The sequence below is a fragment of the Colossoma macropomum genome, unplaced genomic scaffold, assembly GCF_904425465.1.
Source record: "Colossoma macropomum unplaced genomic scaffold, Colossoma_macropomum, whole genome shotgun sequence".
In the NCBI taxonomy this organism is placed as follows: domain Eukaryota; kingdom Metazoa; phylum Chordata; class Actinopteri; order Characiformes; family Serrasalmidae; genus Colossoma; species Colossoma macropomum.
This window is the reverse complement of record NW_023494803.1, coordinates 1,634,443-1,655,523: the sequence shown is the minus strand read 5'-3', so window position 1 is coordinate 1,655,523 and position 21,081 is coordinate 1,634,443. Positions and strand designations below refer to the sequence as shown.

The following is a 21,081-nucleotide window of genomic DNA, read 5'->3' as shown; positions in this document are numbered from 1 at the left end:
CGTTAAATAGTATATTCGCATAACTTTATAGCACACGTTACAGTTCACACTGATATATTGGCCTTCTCCTTCATTAGTACTCATAACTAACCAGGAATGTAATCGTTATCAGTTGATAAAGTAACAGGCTGCATATTTAAATGGGTCATTCTACGTCCATTTTTGTGTCCCTAGCGTTTACAGATATATTACACCTAAAAACATGTTAGTGTTATAATTTATTTATATTTTAAAATACAACAAGTCCTTTTATCAGTTACACCTTCTTCAGCTATCAATTTAGCAATATTGGTTTTTAAATCAATCATATAGAATTCCAAGCCCCACAGAAGAGCTCGTCCTCACAGTCATGTGTGAAGGCTGAGGCCATATTTAGAAGAAAAAAACATGTTTTTTCTGCAATTTTAACTACAATAATCTATACGAATAATCTATGACTATGGAATGTATAAATTAAATTGCATAAAGTAAACAAATGCCAAATAAATGTTATAAAATATTTATAAATATTATACAATGAAAGTTGTCCCCAGGAGTCGTGTCACTGGTGTTACCGCATAACAATAAAACTCTTATTCTGAAATAAAAGTCACACTGATGACATCACTTGACTTCCTTTTACCTATTTTCTGAGGATCCATGAAGAAAAGCTCATGGTGAGTCCACTGAGTCTTTCAGTTATCAGAGATTTTCTCATTTAGCTCATGATTTCATATGAAGCTTTTAGCTGAAGTCACTGGTGTGACCCACTTTATTCTGAGGTAACTGTGAAAAAATAGAATACAAATGGATTAAATTTCATATTTTAGTGGATATTCCATGATTGACAACATGTGGTTTGATGCTCTGTAGCAGTTATTTTGTAAAATGTATTTGTCTCTGGTGTTCCTTTATTATGTGTAACACCAATGAGGATCAGTAACACCAGTGACTCCTATAGAGAGATAGAAAAGTGGACGTTTCTGTAGAATGACCCTTATATTTGTCCTCCTTATATCCTTCAGAAAGACCAGACCAACATTAAGGATGCAGGTATATGTTGACTAGTTTTATTAACTCCTTAAAAATCCAGGCTTGTTACATAATAAGCTAAGGCTTATTATACAGTAACTACAGGGACTTCAGTACAAACTGGTTGAGCTATTCTTAGGTTATAGAAGTGTGTAATAAAGCTTTGGGCCCTGGCCATGTAAGGGGCAAAAACAAACTAACCTGCAAACTAATATTAAGCAAGTGATGACAAACAACAGCCAACTAAAACATGAGATTTACTTAAACCAAAGACAAGAATAGAAACAGGTGGAAACACTAATGATACAATTTTAGCTCAATTTGAGCAGAACTCAAAAACGCTCGCCAGTACATGGCTAGCAAACACAGAACATAAAACATAGAACCATAATATTTTTCATTAAAAAACAAAGTTTGCTTAATTGCAAACAGTATTTTGGAAGTGACAGTTCACTGATTTTCATACTTTGGGATCCAACTGCTCACCATGTGGCCATGAGGGACAGGGATGCAGCTGCACTTCCTGCTCTAAAATGCAGGGTGTGGCTAAAATAAGACTCCGCCTATGGACAAAAACGCTGTGTGTTACAGTAGTGACATGAAAATGTAGGACAGCATTTTTTAATAAATATATATTTTTTTTATTTAAAAATTAAAGTTAAATCTAAATCTAAATTAAATCTAAATCTTTCAAATCTAGATCTTTAAACACAAATAAAGTGTAAGTTGTTAGAGTTTGGAGACGTCCCCTGTAGAAAATTTCCTATAAAGGATAATTTTGTGTATATTTGTCTTGTTACTGTCTTAGTTAATGTCTTGTATTTAAATAGGTTGTAGCATAATCCTTGTAAATGTCTAACCTCTGAATACTGAATACTATATTTTTTTACCGTGGTAGTGATTTGGTAGAATGGTCCTTATTTGTCAAAATTATTAATTATTGTTAATATGTGACATAATGATGAGTAACCCATTAGTTTATATGATTAGTTAATTTTGAAGTAACAGCTAATAGACATCTATAAGCTCTCGTTGTCAAAGTGAATTGTTCAGAAGTCTGTCTGGGCTTCTTTAAACTGCAGAGTTAGAAAATAATCAACTTCACAAATGAAAATGCTGTGATACAATATGAATAATTGTAACAGTGTATGATAAAACGAATGATCTTGTTATCCAATCATGGGTGATTAACTACAGTAACGCTCTGTTTTCAGTAGAAATCCATTATGTAGCTAACAGTAAAATATACCCTTAAAACAGAAGTTAAGACTCCAATGGGGTCTGTTTTTATCTGGATTATGAACATGAAAAGTTATTCTGTGACACTGTCCTAAATTTGATCCCAACTGTCGTTGTCATGGTGACTAAACAGATCAGACGAGATTTCAGAGTTAGGCTGTTTCTGTAATACAGCCTCAGTTTCATAACGGCGTGATGAGACGCTGAGTTTAAGGCGCTTCCCTCTTACAGTCTGTTACAGTCGTGAAAAAAAGAGAAAAAAACACACCTTTTACCATCTTTTAATAGTTATAAATGATATCTGAAAGTAGCTCTCCCCTCCCAGCGTCCTGAAGCGAAGCAAAGCACATCTTTCACCTCTTAAAATGCATTATGTGTGCTTGGGGACGGGGGTCAAGGGTCAGATTAAAGTCAACCCTCCAGCTTATTTTCCCAGCGTATTTTGTCAAGTTTGAGGAGTTGTCCTAGCACGCGGCAGGGGCGCATTAATCAACTGAGTGTTTTCCATATAATCATAAAGTGCGCCGCGCCCCTTCCGTCACTCACCGCCGCGGCTCTTTGTCCTTGTTGTCTTTGGGTGTCCTCCGGCCGGCGCTGTGGCCGGCGTTAGCTGGAAAGAGAGCCTTGATTTAGTGGTGTAACAGCGAGCCGCAGCGTCGGGCAGTCTGGCCTGTCATTGGACTGTATGAAAACGCCCGAGCGCGACCTTCTCCCCTCCTGTTTAGCATGCGGAATATTCTCCTGCGCTTGACCCCTGCGTAGAGAGAGAGAGGGAGGGAGAGATGAAGAGTGAGAGAGAGAGAGAGAGAGAGAGAGAGAGCGTCTGTACGAGCACTACGAGCTCCTCTCAGTCCGCCTCCACCTTGGCCTTTAGCAATCTGTGTGAAAGCCATTAGAGCTTCATCTTTAGCCGCCGCTCCGCCATCACTTAAGAACTAGCTGGAGAGGGCATGGTGCCACGCGGCCGCTGCCGACGGGGCTGAGAGGATGAGAGAATGAGAGAGAGGCGGGAAGAGGGAAGAATGGAGGAACAACAGGGCGGCGAACTCGGGCACACTTTGTTTTTAGCATCAAGAGTGAGGGGTGACGCCCCCCCCGTCCCCCGTCCCCCACCGCCAGAGCGAAAATGTCAGCACTTTACTGGAGCGATCACGGTCGGAGAGCGGCAGCGAGGGACCCGGGCACGAGGAGAATATATATCCAAGCAGGCAGATCCAGTGCATCAGTGCTGGGCCGTTGCCCCTCAGACGGCCTGATTGAGTTACACGTCCCACCTCTGGTCCACCATATGTTAGTTGGTTACAACCAAATGCAAAAGTTTGTCAAAATGTTTTGTTTATTTTCTAACTGTAAATAAGTAAACATCCTCTACAGAGAGCACACTCGAATATGGCACTTTTCTTTTTTTCACACAGGCCACATTTTATGATCTTTTTTCTCCCCAATATGTTAAAATCGGCAAATAAACATTAATTGTACATTAAAATGTGCAGAAGTGTGTTAACTTACTTTCACTTAGAAAATTAGCAAAATATGACAACTTTAGTTAGATAGTCAGAAAGTTTATTTTTACAGATGTAGCAAAAAGCATGATGTATTGAACAAGTCACAGGTGAGCTTTGATTTATTACCAACAGAACATCCACAATGCGATTATTTAGGATGGTTTTGTCCAGTAATTTACTGACCTGTGGTATCAGTCGCTTATGTTTGGGGACAGTTGGACCTAAATAATTTTAAAAGCATTTGATCAAGATTAAAAAAATATCTATACAAGCAGTCTGGACATCTCTGCTATAAATGAAAACCCAAACTTTGTTTCGAGCACTTAGGCAAAATCTGAAATATTAACCTCTTAAGTGTGGTTATAACAGACTGTTATAACAGACTGAGAAGTTAGTTGTAACAGTCTGTTAAAACACAGTTGATTCAGAATAAAGTTCTACGTAAAAGTCAATGACTCTGTGACATTTATATAATTTTCAGTCAGAACTGACGCTAAGTATAGTTATTCATATTATATAGATGAGGTATAAGACGGGCAAAAGAAGGGCAAAGTCAAAGGAAAATAAATTAAAAACACAGGAGTTCATAAAACTGGAGTTCAAAATTGATTAAAGCTACAGAGAAAATGTGGCTCCTAACAACCGTGGAAGAGCTGGTCGACCCCAAAACTGCCCCCATCAGATAAACAGCACTGAAAGCTTTCATCTCTGAGAGAGAGGAGAAAATCAAGCTGCTTCAGATCTGAAAACATCCACAGGTGTTTCTGTCCATCCTTCCACTGTGAGAAGACGACTCAGCGCTGTGGGTCTGAAAGGATGTGTAGCTGATCAAGAAGAACCTCACTGAGAAAAGGAGACGGACACATCAAACAAAGAAGCTGAACGATGGACTGACCACCCCAGAGTCCAGACCTCATCACCACTGAATGTGTTTGGGTTTATTTGGATTGTGAGAAGCAGAAAATGCAACCAGCTTCTAAGACTGTGTGGAAAAACATCCCTGCGGACTTCATTGAAAAACTGAAACCGAGTCTCCCGATAAGAACAGAAGTAGTGAAAAGGTCAAAGGGTGGACACAGTAGCTGGGGCCACAGACGTTTCCATTGAAGAAACAAGTCTGTCACGCCAGAACCAGCGAAAAATGTTTGAGCTAAATAAGAGAAACAGAAAAAAACAAAGAGGAGCTCAATTCATCAATGCGCTTTAAGGCGTCTTTACTTACACTGACTTATTTTTGTTTGTTCCATCAACCAGTAATCTGAGCTTCTCACTCCAATGCCGAAAATAAAGGTGACCATCAAAATGAGGGGCAGAGAGAGTTTGACAGATTAGAAAATGACCATGAGTCAGTAAAACATCAGGGGGAGGATGAGGACAAACAAACACCAAAAAACAAAACAGGAGGCAGCAGGATGGGCGGCCTAGCAGTAATATCGGGGGTGTAGGTCTGTCATGATCATGAAATTTTAGTTCAGAATTAATCGTCATATGAATAAATAAACATTTCTCAGCACTGCCCTCTGGTCATGTAAGAGCACCAGGTTAGACGTTTTTGTTTGATAAGCCCCGTGACGTCTCAGTGAATGGAGTTACTTTGCTTTCTTTTATTTACATTTATTTGCTTTAAACCAACAACTTCAATTCACAGTTTGTCTGTTTGTTGGAGCATAATGTGACTGTCACATCTATCGACTGTGGAAAGTAATTACAGTCAGCTTAAATAATTCTGATCATCAGATAAATGCGATGAGACAATTATGTGATCAGTTGGGCTAATAACTCGTAGAGCTCTAGCTAAGCAGTAAAAATCAGTCATTTTTAATGAATTGTTTTTATCGGTTTGTTAGGAGTTTCTATGTGTGTGGTGCTGGAGGCCCACTTCTGAGGTTTGCCCCCACTCGTGTAAGAGCATAGTTTGCCACTGCTAGCTTGCAAGTGGGAACTGACAATGAAAAAACTGGAAAAAATGTAAAGATTAAAAAAAAAAATCCACCAGCTTCAGTCCTTTCATTTATTTGATTATCATTTATTACTGCTGCGATGGTAATCCCACTTTTCTCCTGGCTTCTCTGTTTTTACTAAGGCAGTGGCTACTCTGTGTTATTTCTCACAATTTCCCTTTCTTGCTCCTTCCACGACATGCCATCACGCTTGACCGTCCTGGACGCTCTCACTGCTGACTGTAAGAAATGTTGCTAGTGTTAAATCTGACGAGAATAAACAGATCTGTGGTGAAATAGTCAGATTGTGATTATAAATACACACGTTTTTCTATATTCTCTGTTTCTTGCAAGGTAAATCCCATTCTCAGGTCTAGAGCCCAGGTCCTGGTTGGCGCCCCCTGTCGACGACTCTGCGTATAACTCCTCTCTCTCGCCCTTTCTAATGTAGTAACCTCTCAAACCAGTCCTCATCCCATTATCCTCGTTTCTGCCCTCACTTGTGAAGGTTGGGGATGTATTAGTGGTGGTAGGAAGCTTGTGATGTCTGTATGTCATTTATTAAAAAGATGTATATGACTCAATTTGTCCCATCACCGATTTTCATAACTTGGTTATGGTTCTGCTATATCCTGAGAGCGGTGCTTTGGAGAAAAGCTCGCCATATTTATTGTTCTCATCTGCCAAAGGGGGGGAGGGTGCGGGTTATTGCTTTATTTCCATGGGATATTCCGATTTGAATAGGATGAGAAGCAGTGGTGGGAGAGAGAGAGAGAGAGAGAGAGAGAGAGAGAGAGAGAGAGAGAGAGAGGGAGAGAGAGAGAGAGAGAGAGAGAGAGAGAGAGAGAGAGAGAGAGAGAGAGAGAGAGAGAGAGAGAGAGAGAGAGTTATTTGACATTACAGATGATATCTTGCGCTCTTCTTTTTTTTTTCCTCACAGGGTCTAATTGTGGATACGGTGCCTTTGGAAGGTATTGCCTTGTTAGCAGAATTGTAATAGCAAAGGGTGAAGGATCATATGTGTTCAATACTCTTTTGTTGTGTTGCGATTTGCCTGTGAGAAAGGTCCTGGGCTGCAGGAAATGCGCAAAGCCAGAATCAGCAGAAACGCTACCTCCCGAATGCCCTCGCGCACTCCGTCCCTGACTGCAATTAGTAACACTCACTCCTCCAGTTATTTGATTATATCACATCTGCATAGTTTAATGGTTAAGATGTAAACAAAGTCAGTGAAATACACCATTTTAGAGAAAATTACAGAATTGTTTTAGGTCAGAATTGTTCACAGTGGTGGTGACAGGAATCTCAAGCGTTACCTCTAAAAGCTCCCTCATAGAGAGCTCTCACACACTGCGCAATATATCATACCTAACAATATATAACAATATAACTACTACTGTAAGGACAGTTTCACTATGCACTTTACACTGTAATATCGATGGAACTCCGAGTCACTTATGTCTATAATCACTGTGCTTTTAGTTTACCTCACACCGTTCAGTGCCTGCTATCATGTAAATACAACAAATCTGTCTCATATGTATGTAAATATCCAAATAGATATACTTTTATTTTATTTCTCTTGTACTTCATCTTATCTCTAGATTTATTTCTATTTTTATTTTCTGCAGTGTATGTAATTTTGTGTGAAATTATATGTCTTGCTACTGAAACACTGCAATTTCCCTTCAGGATCAATAAAGTTCTATCTGCCTCAAACATAGTTTTTTTGGCCTAAAATATATTTAAAAAAATATATTAATGGCAGAAGGTGTTGTACGGCAATATAGTCCCCCAAGAAAATGCATCTTTTTCTGGTTTATGACTATTTTACCATTATCAACGTTACATATAAAGACTCAGAAGGCACATGTAGGTTTACTGGTCATTTTGGATAGTAAATAAAATGTCTATGTAAGTGTTGTAGACACTGTGACCCCTGGCTCCCATCACCACCACTGCAAAGAAATCTGAGCTGGTAAGTTGCTCAACAACGTCCCCTTCCACCTCAGAACACTCAATGATTTTGCATGTAATTAAGCAGAAAGTTTCAAAAATCGGTGTAATTCTTCTAACTGTGGTTTTGTTGGGTTTGTTGAGTTATTTACTTCACAAAATCCTTTCTGTTTTATTATTGATGTGTTGGAGCCAGTATAAATCATAAGCCCAATTGATTTATCAATTATGTGATAGAGCGTCATAATAGCCACTGTCGTTTGTCATTTAAAATACAATTTAATTGATGCAGAAGCTAAATTAATCACAATAACGACTAGGGTTACCTGCGGGTGCGTTTGCTCCTGGTGGACCGAAAGACCCTTGTTAGGCATGTGCTAATTTAACTTGAAAAACTACTTATGTGTCCCCTGTGCATCATCTAGGCTTGCGTTGTTTTTAGACGTAGACAAGTCTTGAAATACAACACACAAGGGCAAATTCAAAAGGATGACCTTTCCTATCATAGAGTGCCACTGACCAGGCTATTGTTATAAATAATAATAAATGCTCCTCAAATTAGAAGATTAAAGCAAAGGATGAAGTGAAGTCTTTTTTTCAGGTATCAGAGATCTGCTATCCTCTGCTTAGTGTCAGAAATACCCAGGTAGCAAACACAGTGCAGAATACAAGAAAACCTTCGACATCAGACAACTTCTGAGCAAAATACAAGCAGTGGGAGCGCAAAAAGTGATGAAGTCGAACAAAAGACTTAAAAAAAAGATTATTATTTAACAGGATTTTAATATATGTAGGCATCATCTTAATTGTGAAGAAGAAAAACTGGTGGATATGATAAAGGTTTTCTTTAAAAAGCCCATTTCATGGAAAATCGACATTTTTTTTTTTTAATAAAGATTTTGATGTAGTTTGTAAACACTGCTAAACTTTCAAAACACACCGTAACCTTGCCAGTCCATACGGCAATTTTTGGAACAGCCCATTTTGAATGGACTGTTTTTGTTATGTCACTAAAACCAACACATCCATGGTGGTGCAGCTCCAGCTATTCGACTGAAGTCACAGGGAGTGTTTCAGTGAAAGTGTAGAATATGTAGAAAATGAGTTGTTTCTCATTTTGAGAACATCTTTATACTAAATCAAACGGAGTTATAAGCAAGTAAGAAAACAGTCAAAAAGAAAAGCTCTTTTAAAAACGATTAACTCAAAGTTCTTATAAAAATGTAGAACCGTAAACTTCTGTTTGCCTTACTCCTGTACCAGCTTTCCTCCTCCCTGTCTGTCTTCTTCTTTTTCCTCCTGGCTCTCCTGTGCGATTCTGTCTCTCGGATCTCCGAGCAGATAGCGGTGTCCTCTGTTCTAAATTTAGCCGGGAGAAAGTCAAGCTGCAGCCTGAGACGCGAACCCACCAGACTTCCCTATTTCTGTCTGTGCATCCTTGGCCAGGTTTATCGCAGCAGCCTGTGTCTGGGCCCTGGGTGGTCCACTGATATCTCTGCCTCTGACCATTGCTGCTGGGTTTTTTACTAAAGTCACACCATGAGGTGACACTGAGGCATCAGTGGTGTGACCAGTGGAAAGTGCATGTGTTTGACGCCATTCTTGCTCGTTCCTCAGGTGGGCCGCTCCGCTAGAGGTAAATGGGCTGCTGGAGTTCTATGCGCTCTACCAGACAGTTCCTGGAGGGGAGCCCGTGGTGGTCTACAACAGCTCCGAGCTCTTTGAGGATCACACTCTGCGCAACCTTGTCCCCGGGACCACCTACCTGTTCCAGATTGCTGTGCGTGTCACTCTGCTCCACATTTTCAGTCTAGTGTAAAGCATGTTGGTTGTTTTTTACATCAAAACAGTACAATATCTAAATTTCCAACATACACTAACATTCAGAAGTTTGAAATCAATAATTTTAATAATATCAAACCAATTTAGTTACAGATACGTATATAAAATTATTCCAGTTAGGTGGTTTTATTGACTTTTAGTGATGTTTTGTATGGAAAAACAGCCTGTCACAGACGTTGAAGCCTGATTTTTATCTGGAACAACAAATTTGATGCTTGTTTTCCAGTGTAATTTCTAAAAATATCTTAAAATTATTTAAAATATATGAATTTCATTTTATCTTGTCTAAAATATCTTGTCCCAAGATTTTTTGTCAGTGATGTTATGGTAACATAGTATCATAAAAAAAGTTGAACAAGAGGAGGAAGGTCTTCTTTTTGAATTATTTTTTGTATAAATATCAAAAAAGGAAGAAAGACTAATTTAGAGAAAAACACAGTGAGTAAAATCGCTTATGTCTCTTGTCTTTCTGACAAAATAGGCTAAAATACTGATATATGATTAGAGGATTGTGTCAGTGACGTTACTCATAAAACATAAACTGATTTTAAAACTGAAAATAACAACATAAATGCAGTTATGTACAGTGTGACTTTGACAATAAAATGACAGTGGACTATATTTCAGAAAAGCTTTAGTCATTTAGTCAGTGGTGTTACAGTCAGTATTATCCTTTACTGATGTTTACTGAGTACATTTTATACTTAAATTACATTTTGCAGAGGTAGAATGACCCATATACAGTACTGAGCGATTGCATCTGTGAAAAGTATATGCAAAACAATTTATCTGGGCAGCAAGTGGGCACCGCTAACATGAGAATAAATAAAAACAAACAAATAAACAATGCATTCTGATTTTATGTGTGTCAGTTTCCTAAGCTTCCCTTGAAGAAACCCAGTGTATACAGTTACCATCCAATGCATAGATTATCTAACCAGTCCTTCTTTAAATGTCTGTCTATGACTGGTGTTCAAAAGTGCGATCAATTCTTGAGGCAGATGACTTACAGTATAAAATCAATTACAGTGTATTATTTAATAACTACTTCTTGTTTCCAGATTACCTTAAATATTACGTAAGGCATCAGCAGATATTTTTGGTGCATGTAAATCGACTTTGTGTGGATGTTTGGGCATCCTTGGTCAGTTTTGTTGATTTTCTAAGTGAAAGTAAGTCTCTAAAGAGAACACACTTGTGCACATTTTAATGCACAATTACTGTTTATTTTCTGAATTTAACATATTGGAGAAAAAGAAAAACAAAATGTGGTCTGTGAGAAAGTTATGACACATTTAATGTAAATTTAACATTTTAAACTCAGCAAATAAATAGAACTTGTGCACTAAAACGTACAGAAAAAATGCTGTTTTTCTTTGGTTTTGCTTTATGTTGACTGTTTAACCCTCCCTTGTTTATGTATATAACTCACGATCTTCACTCTGATCTGTAGGCGTGCACGGCGGGCGGCTGCACCCTCAGCGCCCCCAGCCTGGCCCACACTGAGGAGAGCTCTCCGGAGGAGGTGCCGGCTCCGGACATCCTGCACGTCTCCCCGCACGCGCTCAACGTGTCCTGGGACCCTCCGCGCAAGCCCAACGGTGAGTGGGGTCAAAGCCAGGCACGGCCAAAGGTCAACTCATATTCTAAATGGTGCGCTTAGCTAAGGGATGCTTCATGTTTAATGATGGGTTAGCGCACACGGACGATGCGGAGGAATGGAGGAGCACTTTTGTGTGGCGGCATGAGAGCGAGCCTGGAGCGAGGGAGGGGAGGGGGGGCGAGAGAGGGAGAGAAAGGGAGGGAGAGAGAGGAGAGCAGGGCGTTTTAAGTGGATGAAAAGTGCTCCCTTTTGACTGATGCTGTGAACTGCAGCTTCAACAGTGGCTGTGCTGCCACCTCCTCGTTCAGTGCTGTGGAAATGCCCCAGCTTTCTGTAGACGCTGGGAATAGGATACAGGACAAGAGTTCAGGAATTGAACCCTGATCTGATCTTAGAGTATTATTGGTTAATTCATTAATAATTTAACATTATATGTGCCACAATATGGCATATTATCAGCGCTAAGATCGTATTGTTAATTCTAGTGTATCACAGCTTAGACCTACAATTTTTCTTGTCTTTATATCGAGCCCTGTTTTTTGTATTGTTGCACTGACTGAACAAAACAAAAATCTATTTATCATGTTTATGAATAGGTTTTAATGTGATACAGTGGCTTACAATATTGATGTTAATCTGTATAAATAGTCAATTTTGCTTATGTGACATTCTTCTGTATGAAGAGGTAAAACCAAACACACAGCTGTCATAAGGTTTGAATAGGAGTGTAACAGTACAACATGTCATATTGTACCATTCAATGTGAGCCTCTCAATTTAATACACACAGGTAATAAGCAATACATTCAACAGACTGAAGCAAATAAAGTATAATACTGATTATACTGAATAAAGTATAATAAAAATTAAGCTCACAGTGAGAGCAGACCCTCCCTCTTCTGAAAATATAGATTCCTTTTTGTCTTAAAAATGGGGAGCACACTCCACGTAGCGTAAATTAGCTTCTCCATTGTTTATAATATATTTGAAAAAATGTTTTGAATTGAAATACCACAGTATCATATTAGGCCAGATTAATATGAATGAATTATGTGAATCGTTACACCCTACTTATGTTAAATTTACATGCAGTCATATGCAAAAGTTTGAACACCTCCAGTCATTTCATGTCTTGTTGATTTTCTAAGTGGGAATACAGTAACGCGTCCTTTACAGAGAACATACTCAAATGTGGCTCAACTACTGTTTATCTGCAGACTTTAACATACTGGAAAAAACAAAACATACAATATAAAATGTGCCATAACTTTTTCACAGGCTGCATTTTTCCCCAGTATATTAAATTTAGAACATAAACAGTAATTTTGCATTAAAGTGTTCAGATGTTTGTTCTGTAGAGCGTCTGTAAACTTTTCACTTAGAAAATCAACAAAACTGTTTAATAAGCTACACAATTCTTCATAGGTTTTCTTATAAAACTGGATATTTTAAAGCAGTTTATTTCATTGTATGGTAGACTTAAAAACATATGTAAATGTATGTATGCTGTCATATGCAGGCACATGCAAAAGTTTGGGCACCCTGGTCAAATGATGCTTTGTTGATTTTCTGAGTGGAAATAAATGAACACATCCTCTACGGAAAACACACTTATGAACATTTTAATACACAATCAATGTTTATTTCCTGAATTTAACATATTGGGAGAGAAATAAAACATAAAATGTGGCTTTTGTGTAAAAGTTATGGCACATTTTATATTGTATGAAAATATTTTGTTTTGTTAAAAAACTGGGCAATAAAAATTGCAGAAATATACCACTTTTGAGCTTGTTCTCTGTACAGGATGTGTGAATTTATTTTCACTTAAAAATTCAAAAAAAACATTTTAACCAAGGATGCTTTTTTTAGTCAAAAATTGTAAGTAAGTAAAAATAGAAAGTTATGTAATGTAATACATCCTTTTAATTGTGCAGATCTGATATTAGTAGTAATATATTGTAATTAATCAATACAAAAGGCACCCAGGTTTTTAGCAAACATACTATTATATCTTCTGTTTGACAGTTTTGGAAATGAGGGCACTGAACATCAAAGGAATAAGATTTTTAAGTGAAGGAATGACTGGAATTTACTATTTGCCTTAAAGTGTCTAATAATTAATTTGGCCTTTGATGACAGCAGATGCTCCGTATGTTTACAAATATCATTTTAATGGATGCAGAGTTAAACCAAGAATGGCTGCATAAATAATTTAACACAAATAGAATGAGTAACCAAAGATTTCCAGTACTCTCAAGAACACCCGACCCCAGTGATATGACAGATGATACGAGCTTATTTGTGTCTTCAGAATATAAGCAGTCGACGTATTGCATTTCATAGTGGCTATCTGAGGATAGAAATGTGCCCCTCATATTTCTCTGATTAGAGAAAATATCTCCTGTGGTATCTGTGCTAATATTAGCACAACAAACCAGTGTGATTTATTTTTTTATTTGTACAAATAAACAGTTTAGCAATAGTAGACACAGATTTCACCTTAGAATGACTTCAAATCGTGTCATTTGACCAAGTTTTTGCATGCGACTCTATGTGTCCGTGTTGGAAGGTGTTTTTAAGTACACAGGTGACTTTTCCCATATGCGCTGCCATATCGGTCTAGCCCTGCTGTCCTGCTCTAACCCCTCTCTGCTGACCCTGAGCACCCCTAACTGAGCTTTTGCTGTGGGCAGTTGTAAAGAGGGCAGCTACACTAAATGGCTCTCTTTCCATGTTTTACAGCCCTCTCTCCCTAATGGCTGCCTTTAACAGAGCTTTAAACAAAGCGGCCTGTTTACATCAGAACATGGAGGGAAAATGAGGGAAGCAGGCAGCATTCGGATACACACACGTCCCTCTGAATATGGCTCTATAAATAAAATGGATTTTTTCCCCTCATCTGGGGTATAAGGGCTTATACCGCTGATATTTTTTGTGTTAGATAGATAGACAGATAGATAGATAGATAGATAGATAGATAGATAGATAGATAGTATACGGTCCTGTTCAAAAGTCCACTCTTTATTTATTTAATGATATTTCTGAAAAGATAAGCTACTTGCATAAAGTAAGGCAAAGGAAAATATGTCAGGAGTTTCCAGAACTGGAGTTTAAAAAATCATTAAAATATACAGGAAAGATGGGACCCCTAATAACCATGCAAGAGTTGGTAGACCACCAAGACCCTCACCATCAGAAAAACAGCACTTAAAGCTTTCGTCTTTGAGAGACCTCCACTCCACTCAGTCCTGCAAATCCACGAGTGTTTGAGTCTGTCCTTCCTCTTTGCTCAGCTCGACGCTGTGGGTCCGAAAGGATGTTTAACTGTCAAGATGTAGTTACTGAAAAAAAGGAAATGGACAAAAAGACAAACAAAGTTGCAGGTGTTCTCAGAACAATGGACTGACCACCCCAGAGTCCAGACCTGAATGTGTTTGGGATTACTTGGCCAACTTCTAAGAACTTTGGAGGTTTGGAAAAATACCCTTGCAGGTTTCTTTGGCACAGTGATGTACTTGTTTTTTTGTTTTTTGTTTTTTCACTAGTGTTGTGTCTTTAAACATTGTGTCACCTTGGAATCATTCGAATGCCTGTACAGTAGGGTTTGTTCATTATTGTCGCAGTACTGAGATTACAGAAGGCTGAAATATGCAAATGAGCCCTTTAACCAATCACGTTTGACTGCTGTGTACATTCTGGCCAATCATAGCCCCAGGTTAGTGTTTCTGTGGGTGTTTTGATGAATATAAGTATTCTTGTAATACAGGTTATTTTCTTTGACTCACCACTGTTATGTTTTTGTTTTTGGTAGATCAGACATGCCACACATTGCTCGTCTCTCTAAACGGGACTTTTCTTTGTCTGTGGCAGGTGTAATCAGCAGCTACGGCCTGTGGATGGACGGTGTGTTGGTCCAGAACTCCTCGTCCACGAGCTTCGCGGTCAGTGGCCTGTCTCCCTGGAGTCTGCACGGCTTCCGTGTGCAGGCGTGCACAGCTCAGGGCTGCGCTCTGGGCCCTTTGGTGAGAGCCTGTCCCATTTACATTATGTTAATACATACACCATAGGTGTCAGATGGCAGCTCGACATCATAAAGGTGATCGATTCGCTCTGTTCAATAAAGCACCTTCTGCTCGCGCTTGACATTTGGTATAAATGCCACTCTGGGCTGGTTACTGCTTTGATGGGCCAGATTTGGGCATTTTTCCAATATGTGTGCAATATTTAGTCAAATGGCCAGTTCTGCCAACGCTGCAAAAACTCTGAGTGGGCCAAAGGGAGTGACGAAGGTGGGGGGGTGGGGGTTGTGGGCATGTCATCAAGCAGAGAAATATCCACGCAGTAAGGGGCGGGGGGTGATTCGTGGATTCTGTGAAGATGTGTTAATAAAATATGTTTTGACTTTGTTATACAAATGCAGTGCTCTCTTGTTTGTGTTATAAATCTGAAATAACATACTGAAAGTAACATGACACGTCTGTCCTTAATTGGAATTACAAATGGGTTCATAAATAGCAAACCATGTTATTTTCAATACATCTGGTTTGAGACAGTTTTACAAACAATTGCAAAAAAGTTGCTACAGTATGTGACATGCAAATTAAAACAGAAGTGATTAGTAAATTCTGTTTAAGCTGTATTAAACTGAAATATTACCTTTTCTTTTAGCAGCACTTAGTAAAGGTTTGGGGACTAAAGATACCATTTGATCCAGTTTTGAAAACAGAATTTTCTGCCATTTTTCAGTTAGACAAGTATGTGGCTTTTGTTGTATTTTGCACCAAATGCATCACACATTTTCAATAAGGCCAGTTTAGCACCAGCACTCTTTGATTAGACAGCCATGCTGTTGCAACCCATGCAGAATGTTTCCTGCCATTGTCTAGTTGAAATAAGAATGGATGTTCCTGAAAAACGGCATCTAGAAGGCGGCATATATTGCTAAAAATGTGCACATTACCCGCTAATACCCCCACATACCACTACATACTTTGCTCCAGAGAGCACAATATCCACTATTTCCATAAAATATCTGAAAGGTGGACTTGTCAGACATGTTTCCACTGTGCATCAGTCCATTTCAGATGAGTTTGAGCCCAGAGAAGTCGGCGGTGTTTCTGGACATTGTTAATGTATGGCTTCCACTGTGCATATTACGGTCTTGACTTGCATTTGTTGATGCAGTGATGAACAGTGTTTATTGACCACAGTTTGTCAAGGTGTTCCTGAGCCACTGTAGTGATATCCATCACAGAAACACACAGGGTTTTAATGCAGTGCCATTTAAGCTGTTATAAGTCACGGACATTCACTTAAATACGAGTCAAAGTGGATTTACAAACCTCTGTTTTCTATTTTATTGTATTTCATCTACTCTCCTAACTTTTTTGACTTATGTAAAATATTAAGAAATTAGAGTGCCTGTTCTGTTAGAGATTTTGACAGTTAATTGGACCTTTAACTACAATGTACTGATGACACAGATTTGGTAATAGTAATGATAATAATAATAACTTTGTAGTGCACTATTCATATTCATACTAGTGGCAGCTTAAAGTGATTTACACACGTCATAAAGTTAAACACTAATAGAAATTACAGTTGAGTTAATTGTTTTCTATTGTAGTTACTGTTTGAGAACCGCAATATATATGTTTAATGAAATTAAAAGAATATTAATGTAAAATCATATAAAGCAACAACATAAATCAGAATAAAAAGATAAATACAAAAAAGGGGTAGAATTTTAATTAAATGCTAAATTATAGAGATACATTTTCAAACATTTCATACAAGTACATACAAAACTTTACTGCCTAACAAAAGGTGGAACTGAGTCCATGTTTTTTAGTATTTTACAGATGGTTTTTACAGATCTAAGATCACATGAGGACCGGAGGCCGTATTACAGGACATTCCTATCCTTTTGTCTTAAGTTCAGATCTGACAAGTCAAGACAATACAAATTTGTATTACAGAGGCAAATCTGATCTTAATTTAGGAATCTTACAGTATCTTATCTCAAGTTAGGAAATCTTAAGCTGTTCAGTCAAAGTCGACAATCATCTGTCATGTCTGTTACCTGGCAACCGACTGTGTGGTTCTTTACTTGCACAAAACTCTATATCACACAAGGTTCTTTAGGGAAGCAAAAGGGTTCTTCTACAGCATCATGCAAAAAGCCATGTTTGGCACCTTGAATGTACGGTAGGTCACGACAGCAGTACCCATAATGAGTGTGTAGCTATGCAGCTATAAAAATATAAAAAAAGGAAAAAGTATAGTATCGGTATCGGTATCAGGTGATATTCAGTGGTGTCTGAAAAGAAAAGAGTGCCCTCTCTACTACAGAGCTGTCAGCATTTCAAACCAGTCAATTTTGTTCATCAATATGTTATAGTTTCTTTGTCATTCTCTCACAGGCGGAGGTCCGGACTTTAGAGATGCCCCCGGTTGGCAGCGTGCCCATAGAAATCCTGAACGAGACCCCTCGGTCAGTGAGGGTGAAGTGGGATTCCCCTGCCAAGCCCAACGGCAACCTGACCTACTCGGTCCTTTTCACCGGAGCCTTCTCCCAGCCGTCAGGTAAATCGCACCCAAATGCTTCCACAGATATCTCTCCCTCCGACGCCTCTGTGCCTCTGAGTGGATGTGACTCGCCCCCACCCCCTCGCTTGCCTCTGATCACCCATATTGACTCCAGCCATTTTCCCTATGATTGTTTACACACAGTATGCAAAAAGGGCAGTGAACCCTAGCGTGCCGCTGCCGTGCAGTAATGGCCGTAAATGAATTGTTGTCGGCCCCCATTTGGCTCGCGCCGGCTGCCGGGCGCCGCGGCAGGACCAGAGGGCGGCGGAGAGACAGCGGAGAGATGGAGGCGGCCGCCGCGTGCCCCGCGCTCCTCATCCTCGGCAGGATGAGAGTGGACAGGTTTGTTAAAAAGAGTGTAATAGCGCGTTCAGAAGAAATCAACCCCGCCACTCACCTCCGCCGGCCCTGACCGAGCTCTTTTATAGCTGCCTGGAGATAAATGCCTGCGGTGGTGTGTGCGAATGGGGATGCGCACACATTCACACAGGCACAGAGGAAGATTTCTGTCCACACGCTTACCAACCTGTATCATGTTCAGTCGTATGCAGAGTCTGTGCGCCTCTGTTCACGTGTTGTTGATTTCGAAGTGAAGAAATAAATGAACCTATCCTTTACAGAGAACACGCATCTGCACATTTCAAGGATATTGAAACTATGCACTAAAATTAGCAAAAGTAGGCAGATTGAAGAGTTTGCAAATGACACTGTATTCTTTATTATTAGGAAAGCAGCTTAAATCGCTGCATATTTTTTCCTCGTTTATATTTATATCAAAAATCACTTTACTTTAGACTTCAGACTGATATTTGGCAGTGTTAGCTTTCTGTGTTTTGATTTATCACCCTTTCCTAAGTGTCATGTTTTCCTTGACCTTATCAAATGTGACACAAGATGGAGTGGCATCTAAGGCTGTGCCTATAGAATATATTAGTAATTGAGTTATCTGCCGATTTTGATGATTAGTTGGGTAATACAAGTTTTTAAAAAGGCCAAACAATAAAAATGGACTTAACTGAACAGTAACAAACTATACGAATGCTTTTAGATTCCAGAATACTTTTTTGGAAAAAGTTAAACAAGGAAGACTTATAGAAGACATTTAGAAAACAAAATACTTAGAAATCCGCTGGGGAACACTTTGGGCTTATTAGGGCTTCAGAGAAAGCCTAATGATTTCCAAAATACATGTTATTTTTATTTATAAAACCATCATACTTTTTGTATTTGTTGTATTTAAACAAGTATTAGTAGTAAGTAGTAATGCTTATACCAAGAGCCAGTTTCCGCTGCAGGGGTCCATGCTGCCAGGATCCTCCCTGCCATCTCCCACTGCCTATACGGCACTGCACTGGTCCCCCATGCTGGACCTTGCAGGTTGTGGGCCCACGTGGTCCCCCCCACATTGCCTTTTTGGGCTCAGCCCTGCCGGGTTACGTGGCCTGCCCGGCCACCAGGCGCTCGCCGAGGAACACTACCCCCAGGCCTGGCTCCAGGGGCAGGTCCCAGTAACCCTCTCCCGGGCAGTGTACACGATTTTCTGCATCCCTTTTGTCATGAAGGATTTTTGGATCGAGTTATTCTGGGTCTTCACTGCAGACCTGTTCGCCTTGGGACACCCTACCAGGAGCATATTGCTCCAGACGACTTAGCTGTGAAGAGTCCTTGACCACACAAGCTCTTCCGCCACGGCAAGGCCCCGATCCAGGAACTCGATCGCGAATACAAGCAGCGGAAATTAGCTTTCTTCACAGGGTGGCAGCTACACTCTACTTTATAGGGTGTGGGGCTCGAGAGGAGCCAGTTGAGGTGGTTTGGGCGTCTGATCAGGATGCCCCCTGGACGCCTCCCGGTGGGGGTGTACCAGGCATGGCCTACTGGGACGAGACCCCGAGGTCGTCCTAGGACCCGCTGGAGGAATTATATCTCGAAGTTGGCCTGGGAGCCGCTCGGGTCCCCCAGAATGAGCTGGACGAAGTCATCTGGGAATCTCTGCTCTCCCAACTGCTACCGCGACCCTACCTGGACTAAGCGGTTAATGATGATGAATGAATGAATAGTAATGCTTATATTTCATTTTTAAGTTGTAGTTGAAAACAGAAGGAATCAGGATTTTTCCCTCACCGTAGTATCCAGGAAGGGACAGCCAAGAGAGCTTGACCAATGATGAAGACTTCAGGAGCTTGACAGAAGATTACTTCAACTACCAGCATAACTAGGAACTACCAGTTGTGTAATAATTTATAACAGGTGAGATCAGTTTCATGAGGGAAAAGAGACTCTAGGCTTTGTGGAAGTACTAGATATGCCACTGACTGTGAATACCAGTGGTTCTCTAACCAGGCTTCGGTCAGGTGTTAGAACTGGAAAACAGCAGCGGGGCTCTTTACTTTTGAGTCTCTGTAGAACTCCAACTTACAAAGGAAAATCCCTTCTATAGACTTTAAATAAAGCAATTTAATGTTTCTTTAATCTAGAACAGCCAAAAAATCTGCACCAGCTTTAGCATAGTGCTAACATACTTTTAGAAACTCCAAAGTGACACCAAAAGAAATTAGTATTATTGTAGATATACGTTTTACTTGTTTTTGACAGAATTATGACGTTTATTGCCTGAGCTGAAGGCCTAGCTCTAAGAATTAAGTTCCCTCACAGATGAAAACATTGTGAGGGAAAAACAATTGCACCATTTGCCTTGGTCAAGAAGGATTTAAATTGAATTTGCATTGCAATTTATCAACAAAATAATACATTGTACATACAAACTGCTGTTTTAATGCACGGTTTCTATTTATTTGTTTAACATCTTGGAAAAAATACAGCATAAAATATAAAATGTGCCATAACCTTTAACAAGGCTGCAATTTATGTGTTAGTTATTCCAATATCTTAAATTCAGCAAATTAAAAAAAAAAAAAGTGCATTAAAATGTGCAGAAGTGTCTTCTCTGGAGAGGATGGGTCACCATGGCAACAGCCATGCCACACCTTAGTGACTGCCTGGGATTCCACAGCAAAGGCTTAGCAACCACTTGGGATAACGTAGCAACGACCTAACACCACCTTGGCATCCACCTGGGAATCACTGGGAGTGGCCTAGCAACATCTTAGCAACCATGTGGGATAACATAGCAGCACCTTAGCACCACCTGGGATTTCATAGCAATAGCTTTATCAAGCCAACTTAAAGTTCATTCACAAACTTTCCCTTCTAGTTTGTAGTTTGTAAACGATTACTTGACTAATTCCACCAAAACTGGTCATTATTAGGACACGAGTCAGCCCTCCGATGCTCAGAGTGAACTATGCTGTGTGCCAGGTGATATAGTTGCATGTAATTCAGGCTCTGTTGGTCATTGTGCTTGTGGCCTGTCCACTTAGGCACTGAAGCTG

General features: G+C 39.6%; 1 protein-coding gene across 1 annotated transcript in view; it reads left to right on the top strand.

Moving 5' to 3' along the window:
• The window catches only part of ush2a (Usher syndrome 2A (autosomal recessive, mild)), a 399,698-nt gene that overhangs the window by 156,148 nt on the left and 222,469 nt on the right, over positions 1–21,081 (top strand). Inside the window, exons 33-36 of the mRNA XM_036594065.1 lie at positions 9,269–9,431; positions 10,947–11,094; positions 14,969–15,120; positions 17,521–17,683. Of these exons, the coding sequence (XP_036449958.1) occupies positions 9,269–9,431; positions 10,947–11,094; positions 14,969–15,120; positions 17,521–17,683 (626 nt within the window). The remainder of the gene's footprint in view (positions 1–9,268; positions 9,432–10,946; positions 11,095–14,968; positions 15,121–17,520; positions 17,684–21,081) is intronic.